Source organism: Vespa mandarinia, chromosome 23, assembly GCF_050613455.1.
Source record: "Vespa mandarinia isolate Hongniang chromosome 23, ASM5061345v1, whole genome shotgun sequence".
Classification (NCBI taxonomy): Eukaryota; Metazoa; Arthropoda; class Insecta; order Hymenoptera; family Vespidae; genus Vespa; species Vespa mandarinia.
The window spans coordinates 536,368-560,224 of NC_140832.1; the positions used below are offsets into that span (position 1 = coordinate 536,368).

Consider the following 23,857-nt stretch of genomic DNA (forward strand, 5'->3'; position numbering starts at 1 on the left):
ACAATAAAATATATTTATATATACGACGTATTAACATCAATAGATGATTTAAATAACATTATATCTTATTACATTACCAAAAAGCACTTTCTCTTACTAAATGATTTCGTTATCACATTCTTTTGTGTATGAAAATAGAAAAGTCTACACAAAAGTCTACGAGGTAAAAAAAAAAAAAAAAAAAAAAAAAAAAGAAAAGAAAAGAAAAGAAAGAAAAAGGGGGAGAAAAAGCTGCAGTCCAACATTTGATACAGAATATTCTATTTATATACAAATATACCTCTCGTACGATTTTATTATAGTTTCTTTATGTGAATGCATTATTATATAGAAAAACTTCTGAAGTATAAATTTACAAATGCTTAGTCATAAAGATTCAGTTGCTCAATCAGAGGTAGTTTTATATCTGCGCTTATTAATCATATATTTTGTAGACATTATTTATTAAAATAGATTTTTCAATAACGCGAATAATTTATTAATGAATTATTAACGAAACATCTGTTTATACTTTTTACCACGACATAATAATAATAAGTTTATATAAGATAAATTATCATTACCGCTTATAAAGAAATAGGAAAAAAAATAGGAAAAAAAAAAAATAAATAAAAAAAAAAAAAATAAAAATAATAATTCATCCTTGACATCGAACACGTCTAACACGAAAATAACGTTAATGTTTACCTTTCTTCTAGCGACTTTAATGCACAGATATCTTTCCTTGTGAAGATTTGAATGGTTCAAGAGCTGAGAAAGGCAGGATTTGGTATGTTAATGCATTTCAATGCATTCTCCATTATTATTGTCTAAAATACCCATACTTTTAAGCTACGATGACTGGAGGAACCCAACCTCCAAATCCTTTTTCAATTTCCTCAGCAACGGCAAGCGTTAAACGGTCTTGATTTAAACCACCAACAATCTATAGATAATTTATTAAATTAACGTTGATATGTTGTGGGAAGATTTTAAAGAAAAAATTAAATAAATATAATGCCATGCCTGTATGCCAATAGGAAGTCCTTGCTTATTTAATCCTAACGGGCAAGCTGTAGCTGGCAAGCCCAAAACATTAATAATTGCAGTGTACGAAAAATTAAATGCTTTTATAAGTGGCTCATGATGTAATGGCGCTGCCGTAGGATGAGTCGGATACAAGAAAACACCATCTTCTCCCAAAATATCCTGAAAATATGCGAAATTTAATAGAACTATAAATACACGTATATTCATCGTATATATTATTTGAAGATCTATATGGATATTGAGGTGCATGCGTCGGTTCTAAGTCGAAACGTCACTTTGTCAGAATTAAAATGTCAGAATATAATTTCGAAGAGTGTTGCTAATACGATGTCTCGTATCTATTTGCATGCAGAATGTAAAATGATATTGTACTACTTATAAAAGAAGCACGCAATACCATAGAAATATTGCTTTTTCCACGTCAGATTTACGTTGGATTCGTGAGGAAATAAAAATCATGTCCATTAACAAACATACGATCCATGATTCTATGGCAAGAACAAATCATATCTGGCTATTTCTTGCAAATACATTGCAAAACAGCCAAGAGAAGTCCGATCCTAACAAGTTATAGGCGTGGATTTGTTATACGTAGAAATGCAGACACAGAATAGATTTTTCTCGATTCCTATGTGATTTTTAAAGACACCATTAACAACGTCTATATACCCTACCTTGAATTCTTGGTAAAGGTCTTTACTTTCTTGTATAAGTTTTGTGTATTGCTCACTCCCATGTTTTATACCAAACCTCTCAAATGTTGCAGTTAGAAGAGCAATTAAAGTATGATTACTTAGGAACATTAACCACTTTACAAATTCCCATAAAATATTTATATTTCCGTTCCGATTGGATAATTCGTACGAAAAATCTTTGTTATCTTTAGACGTCATATTCGCTAACCATAGAGCAATGCTTTTTTTAAATTTTCGCACATGTATTTTCGTGGCTTTTATTTTATATGCTTTTTCAAAATGAAGCAGCACTTTTCTCATAGCGCATTTTATTTCTTGATCTACAGGGGACACAAAGTATTGCCCTCCGTCGTCCTCCATGTAATAAAACTAAGTAAAAAAGTACAATTATAATTATTTATTGAAAATGATAATGTTTTAGAAACATTCCATTTACCTTGATCTTTGAAATATCAACTTTATCATCTAAATTCAATATATCTGCATTCTTATCAGCAAGTATTTTAAGAATAGGTTTCATATCCTGTGCATGTCTACACATAGGACCTATTGCAAGTAATTGATTTTGATCCTCGCTATGGGCACTTGGATATTGACCATCGTTTGAAACAATGCCTAAATTTAAATTCAATTATTAATTCAAGGCTAAAATAAAGCTTTAATAATAGGCATCAATGATTTTTGTTATAATATAAACCTTTGGAAGGTTTATGACCAAAAATTCCATTGAAAAAGCATGGCATGCGAATAGAGCCACCAATATCTGATCCTATTCCTAATGGTGAACCAGCTGCTGCTTGTATGCAGCCCTCACCTCCAGAAGAACCACCTACTATATGTCTAAAAATAATAACACAAAAAATTCAAATAAAACTAGAGCAGCAAATGTGACGACTGGAATGCGCTGTGCAATAATATATGATAATTAACATTCTAACCTTAAACCTAATATGTTATTACAAATATAATGAACTACCTTGTGTTGTATGGATTTCTGGTGGTACCATACAAACGGTTATGTGCTTCCCACCACATTGCAAGTTCTGAGACATTGGTCGACGCTAATGGTATAGCTCCTGCTGCTCTCATCAGTCTTATCACCTCTGCATCTTTCTCAGAGACAAAATCTTTACGAAGAATCAAACCAGCTGTTTGCTTCATATTAGCAACAGCGATACAATCCTATAGAATAGTAATAAATATATATCTCTGTCGAGTAGTTATTGCATAAATAAAGCATAGATTTTACCTTGGTTGTAAAAGGAACACCGAAGAAAGGTTTCTCTTTGGCAAGTACTTGTACGGATGGTGCATTGGGAGATTTCAACATTTCATCACATTGTTTAGCTTCTTTGAGCGCTTCTTCAAAGCGTTCTTCAACTACACAATTTAATACTGGCTGAATTTCTTTTATTCTGTCAATGTATGACTTTACTACTTCTTCGGAAGATAACTAAACAAAATCCCATATAGATGAGTAACACACAGTACTAATAAATAATATTAGATATATATATATATATATATATATATATATATATATATCTATATATATATTATATATATATATATTAGATTATATATATATATATATATATATATTAGATATTGGTTAACATACTTGTTTATTCCTAATTTTAAAAGCTAATGTGGTTGCATTATGTAAAAGTGTCAAATCCTTTATAGGTGGTTGAGATTCTACTGGGCCACCAATATAAGCTGCTAATGTAAATATACCCTTAGCAATGAACTCAATAAAACGATGGATTAAACTTAATATTTGTTTTCCTGAATTCATTTTCTTTTGATTTTTATGTTTGGTCGTCATTTATCTGCGGAAACGAATGACAATTTTATTACATAACTTAATTTTTTTTTATTATTACAACGGTGCGTCATAAATTATTACCTTTTCTTTTAAACATGCAAAAAGAAATAAAAAATAATAATAATAATAAAATAACACGTTTATTTATGATCAAAAAAAATTATTAAATGATTCAATCTCAACGCCACGTTGCTTAATACTACAGCTTATTTCATTTTCACACTTACGTGATATCTGATAGATTAGGAAAAAAAAAAAAGAAAAAAAATACAAAAAAAGAATCTTACGTTCGATTGGAAAATTGTAAATTTGAGATTATTCCTGAGAATAACTTAATAAATATAAAGCTTGAGAAGATTGGTTGTGAATTCACATAAATTGATCTAAAAAAGCGATTATATTCGCAAAAGTTTAAGAGTTAATCAGTTAACTTTGTCTTACAAATTTAATAATATTGTGTTGTTTTCAACGGCTTTTACGGCTTTATGTAAAACTATAAAGAGAAGGAAACAAAGAAAGATAGATAGATAGATAAATAGATAGATAGATAGAAAGGGAGAGGGGAGAGGGGGGAGGAGGAGAGCGAGAGCGAGAAAAAACATCGAAAATAACAACGAAAAAAAAAACGAGTAAAACAGCGAAAAAAATGGAAAATATCAAGCGTTTTAGACGGCAACATTTAACGAACACATTTTTTTTCATTTTTTTCCTCAAATCGTATAATAAGAAAAATATATACTTGATAAGAAAAATATTACTTGTCAAAGAGGAGGGAGAACGTGATAGATGAAGAAAAAGAGTGGGAACCGGTAATGAATGTTGTGTCCGAAAAAAGAGAATTGCAAGGTCGTTCGACCGATACCATGTGAGTTTGACAGTTTCGCACAGCTATTATCCCCACTACTTTTGTACAAAATTATAAAATTTGCAAGCGAAGTTAAAAAATAACATGTATTGTTGGAAAAATATCGATAATATCGTCGTTCAAGAAACGCCATTTACAAACGATGCTATGTCCTCAATTCGATTAAGGTATTCTTATAATACTTGAAATATCTAATATATAGACTAATAACTACAAAAAAAAGATAGAGAAGAGAGAGATAAAGAGAAATAGAGAGAGAGAGCGATAGAGAGAGAAAGAGAGAGAAAGAGAGAGAGAAAAGGAAAAAGAAAAGGAAATTGTAATAGATAAAATTGTACAGTAGAAATAGAATAAGAAAAGTATGAAATGTATAAAAATTACATACTTACAAATGTTGTAAGAAATTATTCACTTTTTCTCTTCTCTTTCTAAAATTTGAAGATTGAAAATTCGACAATGATCAACGGGAAATTCGAGAAAGAGAGAGAGAGGGGAAAGGAGAGAGAGAGAGAGAGAGATAGACAAACTGGATCTAACTTGCTGATTGAACGTTACCGGTAAAGAGAAAATCTAACACACACTATCAAGAGGACCCCTCGGTAAATCGTCTCTCTATATGAAATGATGATGAGGAAGATGACGAGCAACGAATGGGTGATTTAAAAGCGGTTACGAGTCATTAACGAAACGTCACTTTTGCATCGCTCTCTCTAACGCTTCCTTCACTTTCCTCTCTCCTCTCGCTCCCTCACTCTCCTCTCTCTATCTTTCTAATTTTCGTCCACTTCACATGAACATCCTCCTTCTTTTGTTTTCATTCCTTTGCTGTTGCAATTTATAGAAAGGTCTAGCTTAAAAATAGTAATTTTTCTATGAATAGGTATATTCAGTTAAAAATGACTATCACTAAATTCACAGCTTTCTAACATTTCTTTTACTTTTCTCTGACAGACGATCAGCATTGTCGCCAAGAGAGGAGAGAGGCGAGGATAGAGGGGGAGGAAAGAGAGAGAGAGAGAGACACGACCGCGCCTCTCTCCATCTCTCTTTAACTCATTCTTTGTTTCCACGCAAGCGTATAGGGATAATCTCATGAAGGCGCGAAGTTAGCCGCGAGACGACCTCGTTCGATTCTCTCGTAAGCGATGTCGAAATCTAACCTCAAAATTACAGTCGTTCGTGAACACTTTCCGGCGACGTTCGTTCATCGGCCGATTTACGTCGAACGTAAAACTTTTCACGTGCGTTTTCAACAAGTCATTTATTCTTTTGACTTTGCTTGTTTGCACGTTTGATTGGCACACAGGCAAATTCATGAATCGAGCAAGTTTCTCTACGTGCATCTTTCTTTTTCTCTCGTGCAATGTCGATACTGTGACGAGATCAGTTATGATCGATTATGTGCTCTCACGTACGAATAAAGTTAGAGCGGTTGTCATGCTCATTGAAATATTTCATAATTAAAGAGCAAGGCATATCGAGTTAAATTTGTTCTACGTGGGCAGTTTTCTCGCTTTTATCTCGTGTTCATGACCTTGATAAAAGATAAATAGATATATACGTGTGTGCCTACATATATATATATATATATGTATGTATATATGTATGTATCTATCTATACATGTATATATATATATATATATAAAGAGAGAAAGAGAGAGAGAAAGAAAGATCGCGATGCATTTTAAATATGCGCGCCCGCAAAAGGTGAATGCCTTCTGATCATTCAAGAAAGACAAGGAAGCACAATTTTCTCAATTCAATTCATTCTATGTTTAATGTAACTTCCAAGAGTGTCAAGGCTATCAATGAATAATAGCATTTTCGAAAGTTTTTTTTCTATGGTATGTCTCGGTGAAAGTATTTTAAATATAAAGAAGAAAGTCTTTCGCCTTTTTTTATTACAATGACGTTCTATACTTTCAAAATCTATATGTATAACTAATCTATGTGATTAGTTATACAACTGTCTATATATGTACATGTATCCCAATCTTCTATCATTATCAATACATCAAGGATAGTTTCAAATAGATAGTCAATGTTGAAAAAGATGACATGGATCCTAACTAAATTTATTTATTACATAAGTAGAATTTATGGTCAATTGTAGAATATGGTCGTCGCTAAGCCCAATAACTAAGAATATCATTCTCTTTATTGTTTTATTATATTTAAAATAAATTTTTTGAAAATGATTGCGAACGATGGATTCTCTTTATTTTTACTAAATAATAAATGAAAATTTTTATGCGATGTTTCCAGTCGCCTATCGATCTGCGAGCACGATATATCCTCGCTTGGTCATATCTAAATTTACTGCATCGTAAACAACAACAAGGTGGTAGTCGAGACACAGAAAGGATTGCATCTATCTCTTCTCGCAAGAGATTTGTTTCTCAAAAAGTATTCTTTTACAACGAGTTTATGTACGTATATAACAAAGATACACGTTGAATACTATGCTATAATGCATATACACTCGACCTGCTTTTAAGTTTATTGGCGTAATTCGGTAAAATTAGTCGCGGTTTTAGTATATCTTCGCTACGACGCTATATCCAAACCAATTATAGTAATCTGTAATAATTTCATAATATTTTCAAAAAAGCAAAAAGAAGAAGAGAAAAAAAAAAGAAGAAAGAAAAGAAAACCTGTTTTATTTTCAGTGAAGATAATTAACGCACAATACATCTGGATAAACAATTATAAGTTTGACTCGATGAAGGTATCGATGTGGACTAATAACCGTGAGGTTGAAGATTAACGATCGAATTGATATTGACATTGTGAGTAAGAAAGAGAGAAAGAATAAGAATAAGAAGAAAAAGAAGAAGAAGAAAATACCTTGTAAAAGTGATAAAATATGAAGAGAGTTAACTTGCCTCAGAACGAAAACGAGACAGGTTCGGTCGACGCGACGGATTTGCAAGAAAAAATGAGGATGATCGATGTAAAATCTTCCTCACCTACGAGTCTCTTAGCAAAGAACACTCTGTTGCTACCGAGCGGAGTCGTTTATGTAAAACAATTATCCAATGTAAGTTCGACGAGCGACACTGGATCGTCCACGAAGTCTTCTGGCTCGGCAACTGGTAAGTGACTCTTCTTCTTGACTAACCTCCTCCTCCTCCTCCTCCTCCTCCTCCTCCTCCTCCTGTATTTTCCCTCCCCCTCTCCCCCTCTCTCTCTCTCTTTCTCTCTCTCTCTCTCTCTCTCTCTCTCTCTCTCTCTCTCTCTCTCTCTCTCTTTTTCTCCTTCTATCCCGGCAATTCCCTACCCCCTCACTTTTTTCCGATTCTACTTACTTTTCACGTGAAGAATTTATAATTACCGAAAGTCCTTATTAATTCGAACAACGGAATGATTATTAACAACGCAACCCATAGCCATGCTACGTCATCTCTACTTATACAAGTATACTATATACGCATTACGTATATCCGGTCATCCACTTGTATTATTTCGTTTGTTTTTTTAACTTTCATTTATACGACTAGTTCGTACAATTATATTCACACATTCATCCAATGGGCGTTTTATGTATATACCTATGTAAATAGGCTGCTCTAAGTCCGGTCGTTTGGCCTTAATGGTACAACCCCTTCAATAATACTATATATTATATCTCTGTAGGTCATCGACCTTTTTACCTATCGATTTAATTTCACAAACGCGTTGTTCTCCTTGTTCTTGTCAAAGTTCATTTATGTGTATAATCGTTTTAGAAGAATAAAAGAAAGAGATGACGACGAGAAGAACGTAAACCAACTGTTATTGGAAGGAACACGCGCGATACTAGAGCGGCAAACCGTTCTCTCCTTGGTATTATATTGATCTACCTGTTTCAGCGTTATATACCTATGTAGTGGACTGCTTCCTTCACAGTCTTGAACAATCTTCCACCGTGAGACGATCTCACCTTTACTCGTGTTTTCGATTCAATATCGATTCATTGCGCTCGTTTTACTTTTTGTGACGGCTCGTACGTTTTCTTATCGCTGATACTTACCTCAACTCGTTATTTATATTACTTCCGATAAAAGCTATTTTTATAGAAAATATTAGGAATACTCCTTTTTTCGTTTGTTTAAAAATGCATTCCTACAACAATCAGCCATATATCGTTTTTGATTATGTCAAATATTCAATAACTATCATGTATTTCAATGACTTTTTTTCTCTCGAAAAAAATTGAGAATGGTGTATATATAATTAATCAAACATATGTTTATCATATCTAGGATATATTTTATGATTTTAATGATAATCATTTCAATAAATTATTACTATTCGACTGTTGAGATTTTTTATGCTTGTTTATAACCTTTAAACGAAGCGTTGCATCATTGATCCGTATAAAACGACTTTACCATTTATGGGAAATATCGTTTAATAATGCTCGTTAAAGAATAACTTAGAAGAAGAAATAAAGCAATACTGAAACTCGATGTTTCGCAATTATATTATGTTTGATGCGACTTGACTTCGTCGGGCTAAATAAATATATTCTGTTGTATCTATAACTCAAGGTAACACGGTGGTTTGGAAAAAGAATAAGGTCTACATTTTTGATATCTGAAATATATTTCCAAAGTATGGATTATATGTTAAGTTCTATTTTGCACTTGAAATTACTATAGGTAACCGTTCAGAAGATTGCACATGTTTTTTTTTTGATCCGTCTCGAAATGAGATTGGAAATTCGATGTATTTCGTTTAACGATGTACTTCGATAAATTTCGTAGAAGAAAAAATCAATCGAATCAGATTAAACGATCCTGATATTCATCGATCTAAAAAAGAATGTCACAATGCTACAGCGTCCCTTTATTGTCCAACGTCGCATCTAAGAGTTTTGAATTGCATATTCAGGATGGTTAGTAATTAGTCCAATTGCCAATTACTTTATTACGAGTTCTTATTCTCTCTCCTAGTATACGCATTCGAAATTATGCTACGACTCAATTTCTTGAATTTCAATTAACTCGTTCTATAATTTATATCCAACTATCTATGATCAACGATATCGATTATAAATGGATTGATTGAAATCGATCGACTATACTTATTATACGTATACTCTTATATTTTCTATAAAATTTTTAGGTAATCCAAGAAATAAAACAGCTTTAGCACCGGGTCATAGTGTCATGGACTGGATTCGATTAGGTAATTCTGGAGTCGACTTAACCGGAGTTGGTGGTATTCCACGTACTGTCACGTTAACCGAGTTGGCTAATCATAATAAGCAAAATGACGCTTGGATCGCAATAAGAGGTACAAAGTGTACTAATGCTAATCGACATTCATATGTAAATATTTGCGCTTAATAATTTCCTTTTCTTTTTTTTTTTCTTTTTTTCTTTTTTTTTCCTTTAATTTAGGTATCGTTTTCAACGTAACCCGTTACATGGATTTTCATCCTGGCGGAATCGATGAGCTAATGAAAGGAGTTGGAAAAGATGCTACGAAATTGTTCGATAACGTAAGGCCATCCTAACGAAGTAATATTATCAAACGCGTATATATTCCTTATTGAACGATTATCATTCCCGAGGCACCCATAGATCGTTCGTTACAGGTTCACGCGTGGGTAAATTATCAAAGTCTTCTACAGAAATGCGTCGTAGGTAGACTGAGTCGTCCCTCCACTTCGAACCTGTCCAAGGCGAATGAAAAATCTTCCATTGCGAACGACGTCTCGAAAAGTTGCACAAGTAATATGCAATTCACCGATGATGTATTTAAATATTCTTATCTTCCGTAATGTTTATTCTTTTATAACGTTATGTTTATTTTTCAGCGCAAAGAAAAAGCGAAGAAGAAATCGGTTTTGATCTTTCGAAAATGAAGATGGATTGGCGGCAAACTTCGAACACGATAACGCTTTTTTATCAAGCGATAAACGACTATCAAGGTATCTACTATCGTATATCAAGGATAAACGATGCCAAGCTCGTTTTTAATCTCTCCTTTGAAAAGGATATCGTTATACACGAACTCGAGTTGGCCGGGGAAATCGAATGGCCACCTGCGTGGAATAGAAACTATGAAAGCATGGAAGTAAGTCAATATACTTTCACCTGATAATTATGTAGTAATTTTGATTCTCTTTATTGCAGGTAGACTTTACCTTCAGGAAAAAGGATAAAACTTTATGGAAAACTCAAGGTAATCATACCTTGTCCAGAGAACCAATAACCAACAAGAGGACTTACAAAGAATACGAGGTATTAAGTAACACGTCCCTTTGTAAATTAGTTCACCTGTTGGTTCTACGAGCTAAAGATTCTTTAGAATTAATACCAATTGGTAGGCACCTGGAAGCAAAAATTAAAATCGCAGGTGAGCGAAATTGCTTGTTTGCTGCTGTTAAATTTACATATATATATATAATTGTTTTTCTTCTTTTTTTTTTCTTTTTTTTTTTTAACTCATCATAGGTGTTGAGATTTCTAGATATTATACACCTGTACCACCCTGTCTTCATCCAGAAGACATGGCACCGAATTATACATCAGATTGTATCTGTCTCATGATTAAACAATACGAAGACGGTGCTCTCAGTCCATCCATAACAGCTTTAAATGCCAAAGAAAAGCTTACTTTGAGCAACGGGCTTGGTGTCTTTGTCGTCGAATCCTTTGATCGTTATTCCGTCGTTCATATGTTGGCTGCTGGCACAGGACTAACGGTAATGTTAGGAATAATTCAACGATCTCTTGCTAGGCGTAACGTGTAAGTATTCGATTATATTCATTCGAACCGCGTTTGATCTCTCTTTTCGTATAAAAGATTTATTCTCATGTAAAATACTTTTATATCTATCATCATTCTGTTGTAGAAAAAGTATCAATCTCGCCAACTTCAATAAAGACGAAGATAACATGTTCTATGTGGAGCAATTGGAGAGAGCTTGCAAGGCAAATAAGTTAGTATATATATATATATATATATATATATATATATATATGTATATATATATACTTATATCGATGAAGTTGAAATTTCTGTTCATTAATTCCGTTTGTTAATTTTATTCAACATTTTTTTTTAGATTGAAAGTTACGCATATTTTGTCGCAACCAAGCGATTCCTGGAAAGGTAGACGTGGTACGATATCTGATGAACTTTTGAATGAATTAATAGGCAATTGTTCACCGCATAGTTGTGTCTTCGTTTGTGGCCCTAAGGGATTCCTAGTTTCTTCAAGAAAGTGAGTTCTCTATATGTACAATAATTAAATTCCCTTATCACATTGACGTCATTGATATTTTAGATGCCTTCGTAATCTTGATTGGAAGGCCTATCAAATGTACGAGTTCGACGATTAAAATCATCTTAAAACTCGTTTATGTTTTAAGCTTGATCGATGAAGAAAGCTGAAAAAGTCTGCGTTTAATTATTTATTATATAAATTCTCTCTACGAGTAGTCGAATATTGGGATATTGGGAAAGTTATATATTATCCATCCCATATGAAACTATTACACAAATAATAGAGCTTATTATTCTGAATAAGAAATTCAGTTGATATACAAAAAGGGATACGCTTGAAAAAGTACTTGTTGAAAGATTAAACCAAACTTAATTATAGGAATTTTGCCTGCCTTATATGAGCCGGTTTAGTACAAAAAAGAAAAAAAAAATTTTTTAAAGTCTCTCATTCGGTCATTATTGTACATCATTAATATTTGCCAAGAGAATTGCGAATGAGATACGTTATTTTAAATGTTCGTACTTAGATTCGATATATGTATAGATTTAGAAGAATATTTGTATTTGAAAAGTATATTGATTACATTTTCAAGAGAAGATTATTTATAATCTTCTAATTATCTTATCTCACGTATATCAATGTTAAGCAAATTTTATTACAATTATTACTTATATTTTATTAAGTCTGTAAGTGCTCTACTATCGTCGTCGTTAACAATACTTCCATCCATATCTGTCCTGTCTTAAGCATTTATATACTATAAGTGGAAAAACGTATAGAATATTTTTTTCTATATTTTAAAAATAACATCTAAGTTTAACGTAAACAAATTCTTTGGCTACATTCCTCTTATCTAAAATCTATTGTAAGTTTTATCAATGATATGCCATCCTCTTCGAAGTACCGTTTTATTAAACAATATTTTTACACTACGCAAAAGTAACCGACTATGAATTATAATAATCTATAATTCAATCTTAGCTGTGATTAAAACGAATTACATTAATGTGATCCATTATCAAAGAAAGTCTTTAAAGTAAACAAATCTAATGACGAAGAGTATTATACAGCATTAACGCGATATTTTTGGATTTGTAAAGTGCGAAGTACAACAGATTTTTTGTGAGACTACTATTACATAATTTTCTGTTAATTACTTCGAGTATGGATGATAATTAATATGACTCATTGTAAATAACAAAAATAGAATCATCGTACTTTATCGACAAAAAAAAAAAGAACAAAGAATTATATCACATCCAGTATTTGACATTTCTTGAAAATATTAGCTCGTAAGAACTGTTTGTACTATAAATTCACATATCGTACGGTCCAGTTTAGGTATTTTTATGAGTTTAATGACATTATATGTGTATACGATTCTTATAGAAAATAAAAATGTACTCGATAGTCTAACATTTATTTATACATCGTCCATTCATTTCCCCTCCTCCTTTCACAATTAATTACAGTGTACGAAAATTGCGATCGAAGAGTATACTTGCAGAGATCTTGTTTATCTCGTACCGTATCAAAGCGTACTACTGTTTGTTGGTCTCTCGATGCTACCACATGTATACTTTCTATTAAATTCTCAAAAAGTACAAAATAAAAGAGAAAATAGAGAGAATATTCATTAACGTAAAGAACATTACAAATGCAGGTGAAAACGATCGATAAATAGCAAATATTGCAGCGTAGTAATGAAAATGCGATAAATTTGGATTTGTACAATTGAATTGGTTCAAAAAATCGATTGATTATGATTTAGTATTTTACAGAAAGGGAAGAGAGAGAGAGAGAGAGAGAGAGAGAGAGAGAGAGAGAGAGAGAGAGAGAGAGAGAGAGAGAGAGAGAGAGAGAGAGAGAGAGAGAGAGAGAGAGAGAGAGAGAGAGAGAGAGAGAGAGAGAGAGAGAGAGAGAGAGAGAGAGAGAGAGAGAGAGAGAGAGAGAGAGAGAGAGAAAGAGAGAGAGAGAGAGAGAGAGAGAGAGAAAGAGAGAGAGAGAGAGAGAGAGAGAAACTCTGTTTAAAGACATTTCGCGGGATAGAAAAAATACATGTATAGTTTTCTCTTTTTCTCATTCCGGCAAGAGGGAAAACTTTTCATAAGCGTGAAACTTTCACGGCCGAGTTAATTTTCCGGTATGGCTATATACATAAATATAACACACACGCGTATACAGAGACGACACATACGCGTCTACACAGTGATTATTGATCGTCGTAACTTCTTTTTCCCGCAATATGACGTAACGAGAACACCGGTTGGGCAAAGACGAATGTCTTTTGGCTTCGCGTTGGTAAAAGAAGAAAAATGCGTTGCGGCTTCGACAGCAAAAGTACCAGTAGGATCATTTATGTCGATTATACGCCGCAACATCTTTTCTGCCGCGCTTGGCCTTGAGGATCTAGACGATCATCGGACGAGAGAATGATATAACCGATAAATAGAGGAACTAAAATGCAATTTGTAAAATGTCATGTTTTCTGACACATAAAACTTTGTTGAGTATCTACAAATAGAGTCTAACGAGTCAACGATCAAGAGAGGCGTTTCTTGAAATAATGATGAAGATGAGGAAAGTCATGAAGGATCCTTCCTTAAGAGGGATCTTTCGATTCGAATTAAGAGCCTTCCTTTCCTTCGACTCCTTTCTCTTAGATTTCATTATCGTTCGCCGAATTATTCTAATAATCTACCAGGCGCGCTGGAACTAAAATGAATTAGAGAAGTTTCCCAGACAAAGTTCTATGCTTAATTTTTTCTTAAAAGAACAAGAGAGAGAGAGAGAGAGAGAGAGAGAGAGAGAGAGAGAGAGAGAGAGAGAGAGAGAGAGAGAGAGAGAGAGAGAGAGAGGGAGAACGTTTCTAATCAAACCGTCGCTTCAAAAGATTTTCTTATGCATTATGAATTATAATAAATGACGCTGTGCTGTTAATAATTAGTTTACATAATTCATTATTCGATAACAATTGTTGAAGGCTATCAATATATATGTATGTATGTAACGTTATCGGACTATGATGCTTTTCACTTAAAAATCTATAGCGTGACGCTCTTCCGTTCCGTTGCATAGCGTTGGTTGGTGCCGATTGAAAACTCGCGAAGGAATAACAATGGTTGAGATTTTTTTCTCGAGGCCAAGATATTTCCCACTATCGAGATTTTTTCTACTCCTGCTATACTTTCTTTTTTTTTTTTTTATTTTCTAACGAGAGAGAGAGAGAGAGAGAGAGAGAGAGAGAGGGAAAAAGAGAAAGAAAGAGAAATGATTAAAAGAACTTTTCTATACGATATGCACGGTTTCGAATCAGCTTCCAAGTGAAACTCGTTCGGCGTTTGTTTGCCTGGCTTATTCGTGAGTGAAATCTAAATACGATGTATAATATATGTACGTGGTATACATGCGAACAACTTGCAAACATAGAGATATATATGTTTACTATTTTCTACCTTATCATCGCGCATGCAAATGGCGAAACATAATACTATTTACAAGAGAATTAATCCTGGTTTCTGTTCGGCCAGCATCACCGCTGGACCCATGTCGAATACTGTCTTTATCGATCGAACAATGCATCGCAATGCGGTGAATGGTGCTTAAGCATTGTTCAAGTCTTGGAAGAGAATATCGATCGTTTCTATTCTTCTATCGTGATTAAGATAGTACATCCACCTCTTTTTTTTTTTTATGCGGAAGTAACTTTCGAAAGATAGATAGAAAGTGAGATAGAGATAGAGACAAAAAGATGAAAAATCAGAAGTAAAGAAAATGTTATGGATACTTTCTCGCATAATAAGATGGAATAAGAGTAGATGGAGTAAATATAAAACCCGACCTTTCCTTCTTATCTCTCTCTCTCTCTCTCTCTCTCTCTCTCTCTCTCTCTCTCTCTCTCTTTTTTCTTAGCATCCAAATATAAAGAAGTATCCCTTTGCCGTTCGAGCCGTTTTTATGAAAGTCTGTCTCCTCTTTTTTTTCTTATTTTTCTTCCTTTCTTTTATTTTTTTTTCTCTTTTCTTTTTCTTCTTGCACCTTTCATTATGCTACATTACGCGTTACGCCTGAGGACGGAAGATGCATCCTTAACTCGTTTTCTCTCTCTCTCTCTCTCTCTCTTTCTCTCGCTTTTCTTAAGAAGAAAGGCTTTTATTTAACGGAAAGCGTTAATTTCATTTTCCGGCTCGAAAAACGAGTCCTTCGTTTGCTTTCCGTTTTCTCCCACTTCTTTTTATTTTTCTCTATTAAAAGCGCGAACTAGGTAATCTCAATGGATATCAATGTTCCGTCGAAAACGTGATCGATAATTAATCAAATGGATGTGCGCTCTGCCACAATCTCTTGTCATTTTTTTAATCCACTTAAAAAAGCAGCAACGGCTAGTAGAGTGTTGTTATTCAATTGGTTATAGTTTGCTTTTGTGTCCTGTCCGAAGGTGATTTTTTTTTTTTTTTTTTTTTTTTTTTTTTTTTTTTTTTTTTTTTAAGGGATGGAGGAAAATTGATATAAGGGATCGAGGAAGGCCAAGAAGAAAAGCTTCTTTGACGCGGCATCTAATCCTAATCTCCTTTTAAATCTATCATAAGTCGTACGACCTCGCGCGCGTCTTGGATTTACGAGGTTCGCTCACGGACGTTCTAAGTAAAAAGAAAAAAGAAGAAAAGAAAAGACAGAAGTAGAGTTAAAAGAACACGGTCACGTGGCACCGTGATTGGATAAATTAAAGAGCTCGTATTTTTTTTTATCGTATTATTTATCCACGAGTAAAAAGAAATATTTAATAAAACAGGAAAAAGAAAACGGAGTAATCAAATGGTTTTCGGACATCTTTACGTTTCTTTCCGAGATAGTACGCCACTGCGTATTACTATGTAATTTTTGTAAATTTTAATTTGTTTTTATTTTTCTTTTTTTCTTTTTTTTTTTTTTTCTTTCTCTCGCATATTTAGCAACGGTTTATTAAGATTAATCGATTCTCAAAAGAATGTTCGTGACATGGCACGCGATGACGAAGAGAGGAACGTCGGTGATTTTCTCGCAATTTTTCAACGTGTATCGTGGGTACTGTTAGCAGAAAGAGAAAAAAAAAATATAGGCAAAGGCGCGGAGCTTCAAATTCATTTTCTTCATTAATTACGAAACCGTGCTGACGACGTTTTTCAAACATTCTACGAATACCGCATGTTTCCCATCTCTTCGTTTTCAAATTATTTTCGATTCTACTTCACTCAGTCTCTTATTCTCTTTTTCTACTTTGCGTGGATATTATTTTACGAGAACGGAAACGGAAGATGTTATGCAAGAGCGATGAATATATAGGATAAATATACATATTTTAATGATAAGCAGCCGTAAACTTTGTATATTTGTTTTTCCTTTGAGAAAAAGTTTAAGTAAATAGGCAAACGTGTGAATATTTATCGATCATAATTAATTCCTTTAAGTATGTTAATCATTATTTTTTTTTTTTTCTGTTTGCTTCCTTTTTTTTTTTCATTCGAAGAAGGAAAATAGAATTGATTTGAAAATCCTTAATAATTATTCTTTAGTCAAGGAACGGAAACAATGTCGTAATTCGCATCAACGATCGATTTTTTTAATCCCTTTCCAATCCTATCCATTTCTCGCGCTTCATCCTTTCATGAATAGTAATGCGTTCGATAATGAATAAATCCGAGAAACAAAATGTGTTGCGCGTGGGTGTCGATGCGAGAAATAAATAACGATCTTCTACAGTGGGCTGTATAGGACAAAGAAAAATAGAAAAAAGAGGAAAGCAAAACAAGTAAAATTCATTCAAGGTTCGTTTAGGCGAATGGTGTTAATGAACGAACGGGGATGCGTCGAATCCAAATCCATTTGAGATTCTCTCGTAAGCTAAGTTTTAAGCTTACGACTGATAGAAGAGAGGAGAGATTTCGTTTCCTAGTATTCACGTTTCAATTAGAGATTCCGATGCTTGAGTATATTTCAGTCATTTTAACGTCCCTTTACATCTTCTCGAATTCGTCAAGAGTACGAGCGTTCTTTTTTTTTTTTTTTTCAATGGATGCGTTACAATGAAGTTGTTGGAAATTTGAAACACATACAATGAGAAATGGATGATGAAAAAAAAAATCGAACACTCGTTATTTCCCCATCATCAAATTCTCGTTAATTCTCGTTGGGACAAAGGTGATCTATACGATTCGAAAAAAATAGAAAAAGGAAAAGAAAAGATGGAGTGGGTGAAAAGAAAAGGGCGATATGCGTGGTTGAAGGGAAGGGAAGTCAAAGAAGTGAAGTAGGAAGGGAAAAGATAAGGGTGAGAAAATCAGAACAGAATAGAACAGAGCAGAGCAGAACAGAGCAAAGCAGAGCAGAGCAGAGCAGAGCAGAGCAGATCAGAGCAGAGCAGAGCAGAATAGAGTAGAGTAGTATAGAGAACAGAACAGAAGAGAAGGGGAGCGGAAAGAGTCAGGGGTGTCGCGGGGGGTGCCGATGTATCCGAGGGGGAAGCTTAAGCATAGGGATGCTGTGGGCAGAGAGCTGTTTCAGTCGCGCGACGGCTCTCGCCCCGGCCAGTCGATCGAGCTCTTGCACAAAAGGGAGAGAGATACACGTTTCTCTCTCTTTCTCTCTCTCTCTTTCTCTTTTTCTCTCTCATTCTTTCTCTTTTCGTCCTGTTTGCTTCTTTCTTCTCCAATAAATTTTTCCTTGAAAAATAGTTAATTATATCGTGAGATGAAAAATCATTCTTTTATCATTAATGAACATTTTTTTCGAGACTAATCACATCGAACAAAAAATGGTGTTTCTCGGTGTACGATCATTCTTTAACGCGGGACGGCTGATATTTGGAGGATAGATCGGGAGAGGAAAGAGAAAAATCCTCCAACCACCTGTGTTTCCAGGACAAACGCGCCAAGGATGTCGCTCGTGTTGGCTTCGATGTAGTTTACCTATATCTCTTCCTGGATTAAAGGATACGCGGATTAAGGATTTTCACGTACGTATCCTTGATTTTCGAATATAAAATAATTAAATTTAAGAGAGATTATTCGTAATTGGACGATAATATTTTCAATTTGTGAATACAAAGTGCATCCGTTTGACATTATGATTGCTATCTGATTTTTTTTCTTTCTTTTAAAAAATTCTCGTATACTTTTTCAAGAACAATCGATTTTGTTTTGTACGCAAAGATCTCATAGTATTTACGAGAGAAAGGTGGAAAAAATAGCGTGGAGTATGAAAAAGCGTATTTTCGCGGTTAAAAGACTCGCGAGGGAGGAACGAGAGAGAGGGTGTAAGAGAGAGAAAGAAAGAGAGAAAAAAAGAGAGAGAGAGAGAGAAAGAGAGAGGAGAGAAGCAAGATGCGGGACGAAAAGTGACGCGTCACATGGAACGGTTGCTGCGTTGGATCACTGGCGCTCTTCTTCTCCCTCGTTACCTCTCGACAAGCTCGAACCTTGATTGTTGTTTCCGTCGTTGTTGCGGTTGCTGCTCGCTTTTTCTTTTAACGTGAGAAATGTTGCCCTTCCCTCCTCCTGTTTTTTACAGTAAAATCTTTTTACGAACCTTTCAATGGTTGTCGCGGTTTCCGTGCCTATTGTAAAGGTATTGCATTTGTCTACGTTTGCGAACATTTCTATGCAGAATTTCTATACATTATCGACTTTGTAATTCCATATTAACAGACTGGACCTAACGAAATTTCATTAATATTAATCATCTGTGCATGTAACTATTTTAGAAGAGCATAGAAGCGCGAATTCGTATTTTCTGATCGCACATACATACGTTTCGGAAATTATTTTACCATCCGGTTAAATATTTCACTTTGAACTGTTTTCCCGTTGGTTCCTATCTTTTATTCGCAAAATACCGTTTGCCTCTCTTCTTGCAACGGAGTCCTGTATTTTATCGAGAAACAATCCTATACCACGGGTAATAATATTCTCTATCGGTTGGTGCGAAATTAGCTCGCAACAAATCGCAGGTAGAGCATATATATATATATACACACACACACATATATATATATATATATCGAACGATTAACTTATCGTCTCGTTAATTTAATTTCCCCTTGGCTTTATGGTTTCATTAGAAACCGTGATTAATTAGTATAGCATCATACCTGCTGGATATTGTAGGTTAATTACGCGCTCTTGGCATAATATTGGCGTCTATCTACGGACGTTCTCCGCCTCTTAGTTATCAGGGAGACTCAATCGGGAAAGCCGATTATGCATTTCTGCTTTTCGCACATTTATACTGGAAACTTCCTTAGGCTTTCGTGACAATGAAATCGTTACGTTAACTCTTGCCGATGCTCTCGCATACTTCGAGAACGAAAAATCTCTTTGGAAGGTGGTGGATCGATCGATTTATAGATCGATCGGATAAATCGATCGAAAGTAAAGCCTCCTCCATCTAAAGCGCGTTACATTAGCAATCCGAGCGTTGCAGAGTTCGTTCGTGTAAACTAGGTCGAGAAACGTTTGATTGTTTGTTCCGTGCTCGAAGTCGATTTCGAAAGCTGATACAAATATGCTTCTGCAATGGGAAGAGAAGCGCGAGAATTGAAATTTCGACTTCAAAGTGCAGAGTATACGTAAGAGGTCGAAGACCGCGAATGCGTTTTCGCAGTTGAATTGATTGTAAGGGAAAAGAAAAACTTTACGAGAAATATAAATAATTCCAAACGTGTTTTATCGATTTTAAATTAGCACAGAAAAATAAAGAAAGAAAACGTCGAAGAATTGAAGTTTTCTCGATAGAAAAAGTCAAGAGAGAGAGAGAGAGAGAGAGAGAGAGAAAGAGAGAGAGAGAGAGAGAGAGAGAGAGAGAGAGAAGAGGTGTAAACATCGACGTTTCAAGAGACAACGTTCGCCACTAATCATATTTCCTCAACCCCTTCCCACTCTCCGTGTCCTTCCAGTAATTAGATAACGTAAATTTGCACTATGTCGATACGAAGATAGAGCAGGGAAAGAGAGAAAGAGAGAGAGAGAGAGGGGGGGAAGGAGGGAGGAATAAAGGGATAAAGTGGACAGTAGCTCTTGAATCGCCAACTCGCGCATATATCGAGGCTCGATTTCTCTCCAGTCTACTTTTTTGCCTTCTTTTTTCTCCTGGTTTTCTCGTGACGACGCGTAAAGCGTAGCTCGGTCATCGGCTATCGATTAAAAGCTACGCCGCGTGAACTTTGTCGTGGGTACTTTGATGGAAAGGAAATTAATGAATCAAAATTAACAGCACACGAGAAGAAGGATTATCGATTGTCGAGTGATATTTGAGAATTGAAAGAACATATTGCCCATGATCCACTCTTGTCTCTCTCTCTCTCTCTCTTCATCTTTCTTGTTTACTCATAAAAATGGAATCCGATCCGGACATGGATGCATATTTACTCGTTTAATCGATAACTTCTCATGTTTTCCTTCGTTTTAACTTCCCCTATTCGTTTATCGTGTTAAGGGGCGAAGGATCAAGATTAAAGCTTTCCAAAAGATTCCACTAAGATCTTTTTCGAGATAAATAAAACGTTAAAAAAATATCCATCGTTTCGTTCGGTCGCGTATGAAAATGTGTAAAAGTTATGACTAGAGGAGTACTTTATAAAGACGACAGTTGTCTCTCGATTTGAGAGATTTTCTTTCTTTCAAGTACGATTCACTCTTTTCTCAACTCATTTTCACCAAGTGTTCTTGAAATTTTGCGTATTCCATAGCATTAGATTCGTTCAGTGAATGCAACAGAGATCTGGTAAAAGGTAAAATTCAAAAAAAAAAAAAAAAAAAAAAAAATGAAACTTTTTTGAAAGTTCTGAAGAAGAATGAGGAGAAGAAAATAGCGGAACCATGCGAAATATCGTCTCGAATTTAAAGTAGCATTAGATCGAGCAAATTCGCTTCTTTTTTAATATACCCTTTTAATATACTTCAACTAGATGCAAATAAACGTCTCGACGAGTTCTCATTGCGATATAACGATATAATAATTCTTATCTCTAATTGGCGAATCACTGAAGACTAATACATTTTTCTTTTGTGAAAAAATTCTCGCAGTGGGAGCGCGTGTAATAAAAAAAAAAGGAAAGAAGAAGAAAGGGGGAAAAAAAAAGAAATAAAAAGAAAGAAAGAAAGTAAGAGTTGGAAATACAAAACGAGGAAAAATTTGAGAAAGGGCTTTTTTCTTCTCGCTCATAAGTAAGAAAGGTAACATTGCCGTTATAGTTGTTCGTGAAACGGATACGCGAAGAGAAATGAGAAACATTTTCCTCGGAGAGAAATGCGTTTTCTTACTTGTTCGTGTCGCCTTCGCAAGTTTTAATGACCGTGGGAAGTGGCATCTTAAAAAGGGTTGTAGCGTTTTCACGCGAAGAGGCCAAATCTTGTTGCGCAGCTTTTTACTTTTTGACGGATTTAGCGTGTGTTATTTCCACGCGTCCATCATCACGAACCACTAATCTTTTGATCTCTGAACGAAAAAGATATAAAAAGAGAGAAAATCTTCGTTCCAGTTCGATGAAGAATACTTGGACGTGATAAAACAATCGAGAAGTAGCAACACCTCAAAAAATATTTCCTTCCTTTCATCGTTTTTTCCTCCTCTTCCTCCTCCTCCACTTTTCTATTTCTTCTCGAAATCTTACCCAGGGAATATACATTTTCCTTTAATCGCTTTTAGAATGTATTTCCTACTAGTTGCGGTAAGCTACGGTATAAGTTTTAACGACCACGACGACGACGACGACCACGACGACGACCACGACGACCACGACGACGACGACGACGACGACGACGGAGAAAGCAACGTCTTGAATCTTGTCTTAAAATCTCGACGATCTCTTCTGCTCCTTCTTCATCTTCTTTGTTTTCCTTTTTCTCCTCTTCCTTCTCTTCCTCCTCTTCGTGTTCTCCTTTCGCTTTCCGGCAAATAATAGACGTTGCAAGATGTAGCGATAATACAGTAAATACGCTTGGAAGGGAACTGTCGAGGTCTCTTATCATTTCTCATCGTGGTCCAAAGGGATAGCAAAGAGAAATGATTAAAAAGGAATCGTGTTCAGGACCTGAGTAAATATCTCGACCTAACTCTATTGCATCCTTCGTCTTCTTCCTTCTGCACTTCCTTAGGCGACACGAAAAGCAAAGACCGATCTCGTTTTCTTTTTTCCACATTAATGAACTTAACGAGTGACTCCAAGGAGCTTCTCGAGTGGCTCTTTCTCGACTGTAAACGCAAGCTTTACGAGCGTCTCTTCGTCGAACGAACGAACAGAGCTTCGATTCTACAACTATCAAAGTTCTCCTTTCGCTTGCTTTCTCTCTTTCTTTCTTTCTTCCTTTCTTCCTTTCTTTTTCATTCTTCTCATTCTCCTTGGTGTAAATCGTGGATCTTGCAATGTCTTTTCATCGTTTCATCTCCCTCCGGTATGGTATATACGAGGAAGAACATTCAAAAACGCGAATCTCTATGGGAAGAATCAAGATCAAAGCTCTTTTCAAAATTTCGATCATAACTGAAAGCTGTGAACTATCTCTAGGATGATGATGCTTTAACGAGTCGGGTGAGTTTCTAACGCCTTTCGTCGTGCTATATAAACTCTCGTTAATCTCTTGCATTATTATTACAATTAGAGCTTAGGAGAGTTTCTTATTTATAAACTTTAATTATAAGATTATATCTAGTAAGAAACATCGACTAATAAATTTATGATCGAATTTTACAACGTGAAAGTATCGCAAAAAAAAAAAAATATAAAATAAATTAAAGAAGGTAGCTTCTCTTTCTTGCTTTCCTTTATCGTCTGGAATATTTTAAGTAATGACACGTGACTGTTAATTCAGCGCATAATTTTTTTCTTCTTTTCTTTTAATCCTTCTCCTGTAATTAGCCTGTCTTTTCTTGTCGTCGTCGTACGATCTCCAAACGCTGGGATCTTTCGCCTCGAACGCATACATATAATTATCTGAAATACGATCCACCTACTTACTGCTACGTGACATAATTATCGTATCTCCTTCGAACTTGAAATCCAGTCGATCGCAAGTCGAGTAATCGTGCCGTGAAATATCGATTAGTACGAAGCTAACGATATCGTTTCTATTTTTCTTCTTGTCGGATGAAGAATATCTATAGCAAATTTTGAATTTGTAAGGAGCATTAAGTCGCACGTAATATCGCGCATTGCGTCTTTCGGTTTTCAGAATGAAAGAAGGCTA

The 23,857-nt window shown here is 34.8% G+C and overlaps 3 protein-coding genes across 19 annotated transcripts in view; 2 read left to right on the forward strand and 1 right to left on the reverse strand.

Annotated features, from left to right (window-relative positions):
• Positions 1–112: 112 nt before the first annotated feature.
• On the reverse strand, positions 113–23,276 carry LOC118450029 (fatty-acid amide hydrolase 2). Of its 11 annotated transcripts, none has more exons than XM_035885364.2 (9): positions 21,935–23,276; positions 3,346–3,556; positions 2,974–3,177; positions 2,701–2,906; positions 2,422–2,564; positions 2,161–2,339; positions 1,704–2,093; positions 1,006–1,188; positions 113–925 (listed from the first exon to the last, which is right to left on the reverse strand). In XM_035885364.2, the coding sequence occupies exons 2-9, from the start codon at positions 3,550–3,552 to the stop codon at positions 827–829; spliced, it is 1,611 nt and encodes a 536-aa protein (XP_035741257.1). In that variant the 5' UTR covers positions 3,553–3,556; positions 21,935–23,276; the 3' UTR covers positions 113–826. The 11 variants fall into 11 exon arrangements, with proteins under 11 accessions (XP_035741257.1, XP_035741255.1, XP_035741259.1 ...); XM_035885362.2 differs by lacking the exon at positions 21,935–23,276 and adding an exon at positions 8,260–8,393; XM_035885366.2 differs by lacking the exon at positions 21,935–23,276 and adding an exon at positions 8,279–8,375.
• On the forward strand, positions 4,305–13,041 carry LOC118450028 (cytochrome b5 reductase 4). 6 transcript variants are annotated; one of them, XM_035885353.2, is made up of 12 exons: positions 4,305–4,584; positions 6,683–6,846; positions 7,087–7,512; positions 9,527–9,697; positions 9,805–9,905; positions 10,002–10,137; positions 10,224–10,483; positions 10,543–10,765; positions 10,864–11,158; positions 11,265–11,351; positions 11,478–11,636; positions 11,700–13,040. In XM_035885353.2, the coding sequence occupies exons 3-12, from the start codon at positions 7,284–7,286 to the stop codon at positions 11,752–11,754; spliced, it is 1,716 nt and encodes a 571-aa protein (XP_035741246.1). In that variant the 5' UTR covers positions 4,305–4,584; positions 6,683–6,846; positions 7,087–7,283; the 3' UTR covers positions 11,755–13,040. The 6 variants fall into 6 exon arrangements, with proteins under 6 accessions (XP_035741246.1, XP_085519848.1, XP_035741244.1 ...); XM_085663722.1 differs by lacking the exon at positions 4,305–4,584 and adding an exon at positions 5,438–5,658 and having other exon boundaries at positions 7,029–7,512; XM_035885351.2 differs by lacking the exon at positions 4,305–4,584 and adding an exon at positions 5,438–5,658.
• LOC118450027 (monocarboxylate transporter 10) overlaps positions 18,195–23,857 on the forward strand; it is a 97,607-nt gene continuing 91,944 nt past the window's right edge. For both annotated transcript variants that reach the window (XM_085663720.1, XM_085663721.1), the window contains exon 1: positions 18,195–18,630. The gene's annotated coding sequence lies outside the window, so the exon portion shown is untranslated. The remainder of the gene's footprint in view (positions 18,631–23,857) is intronic.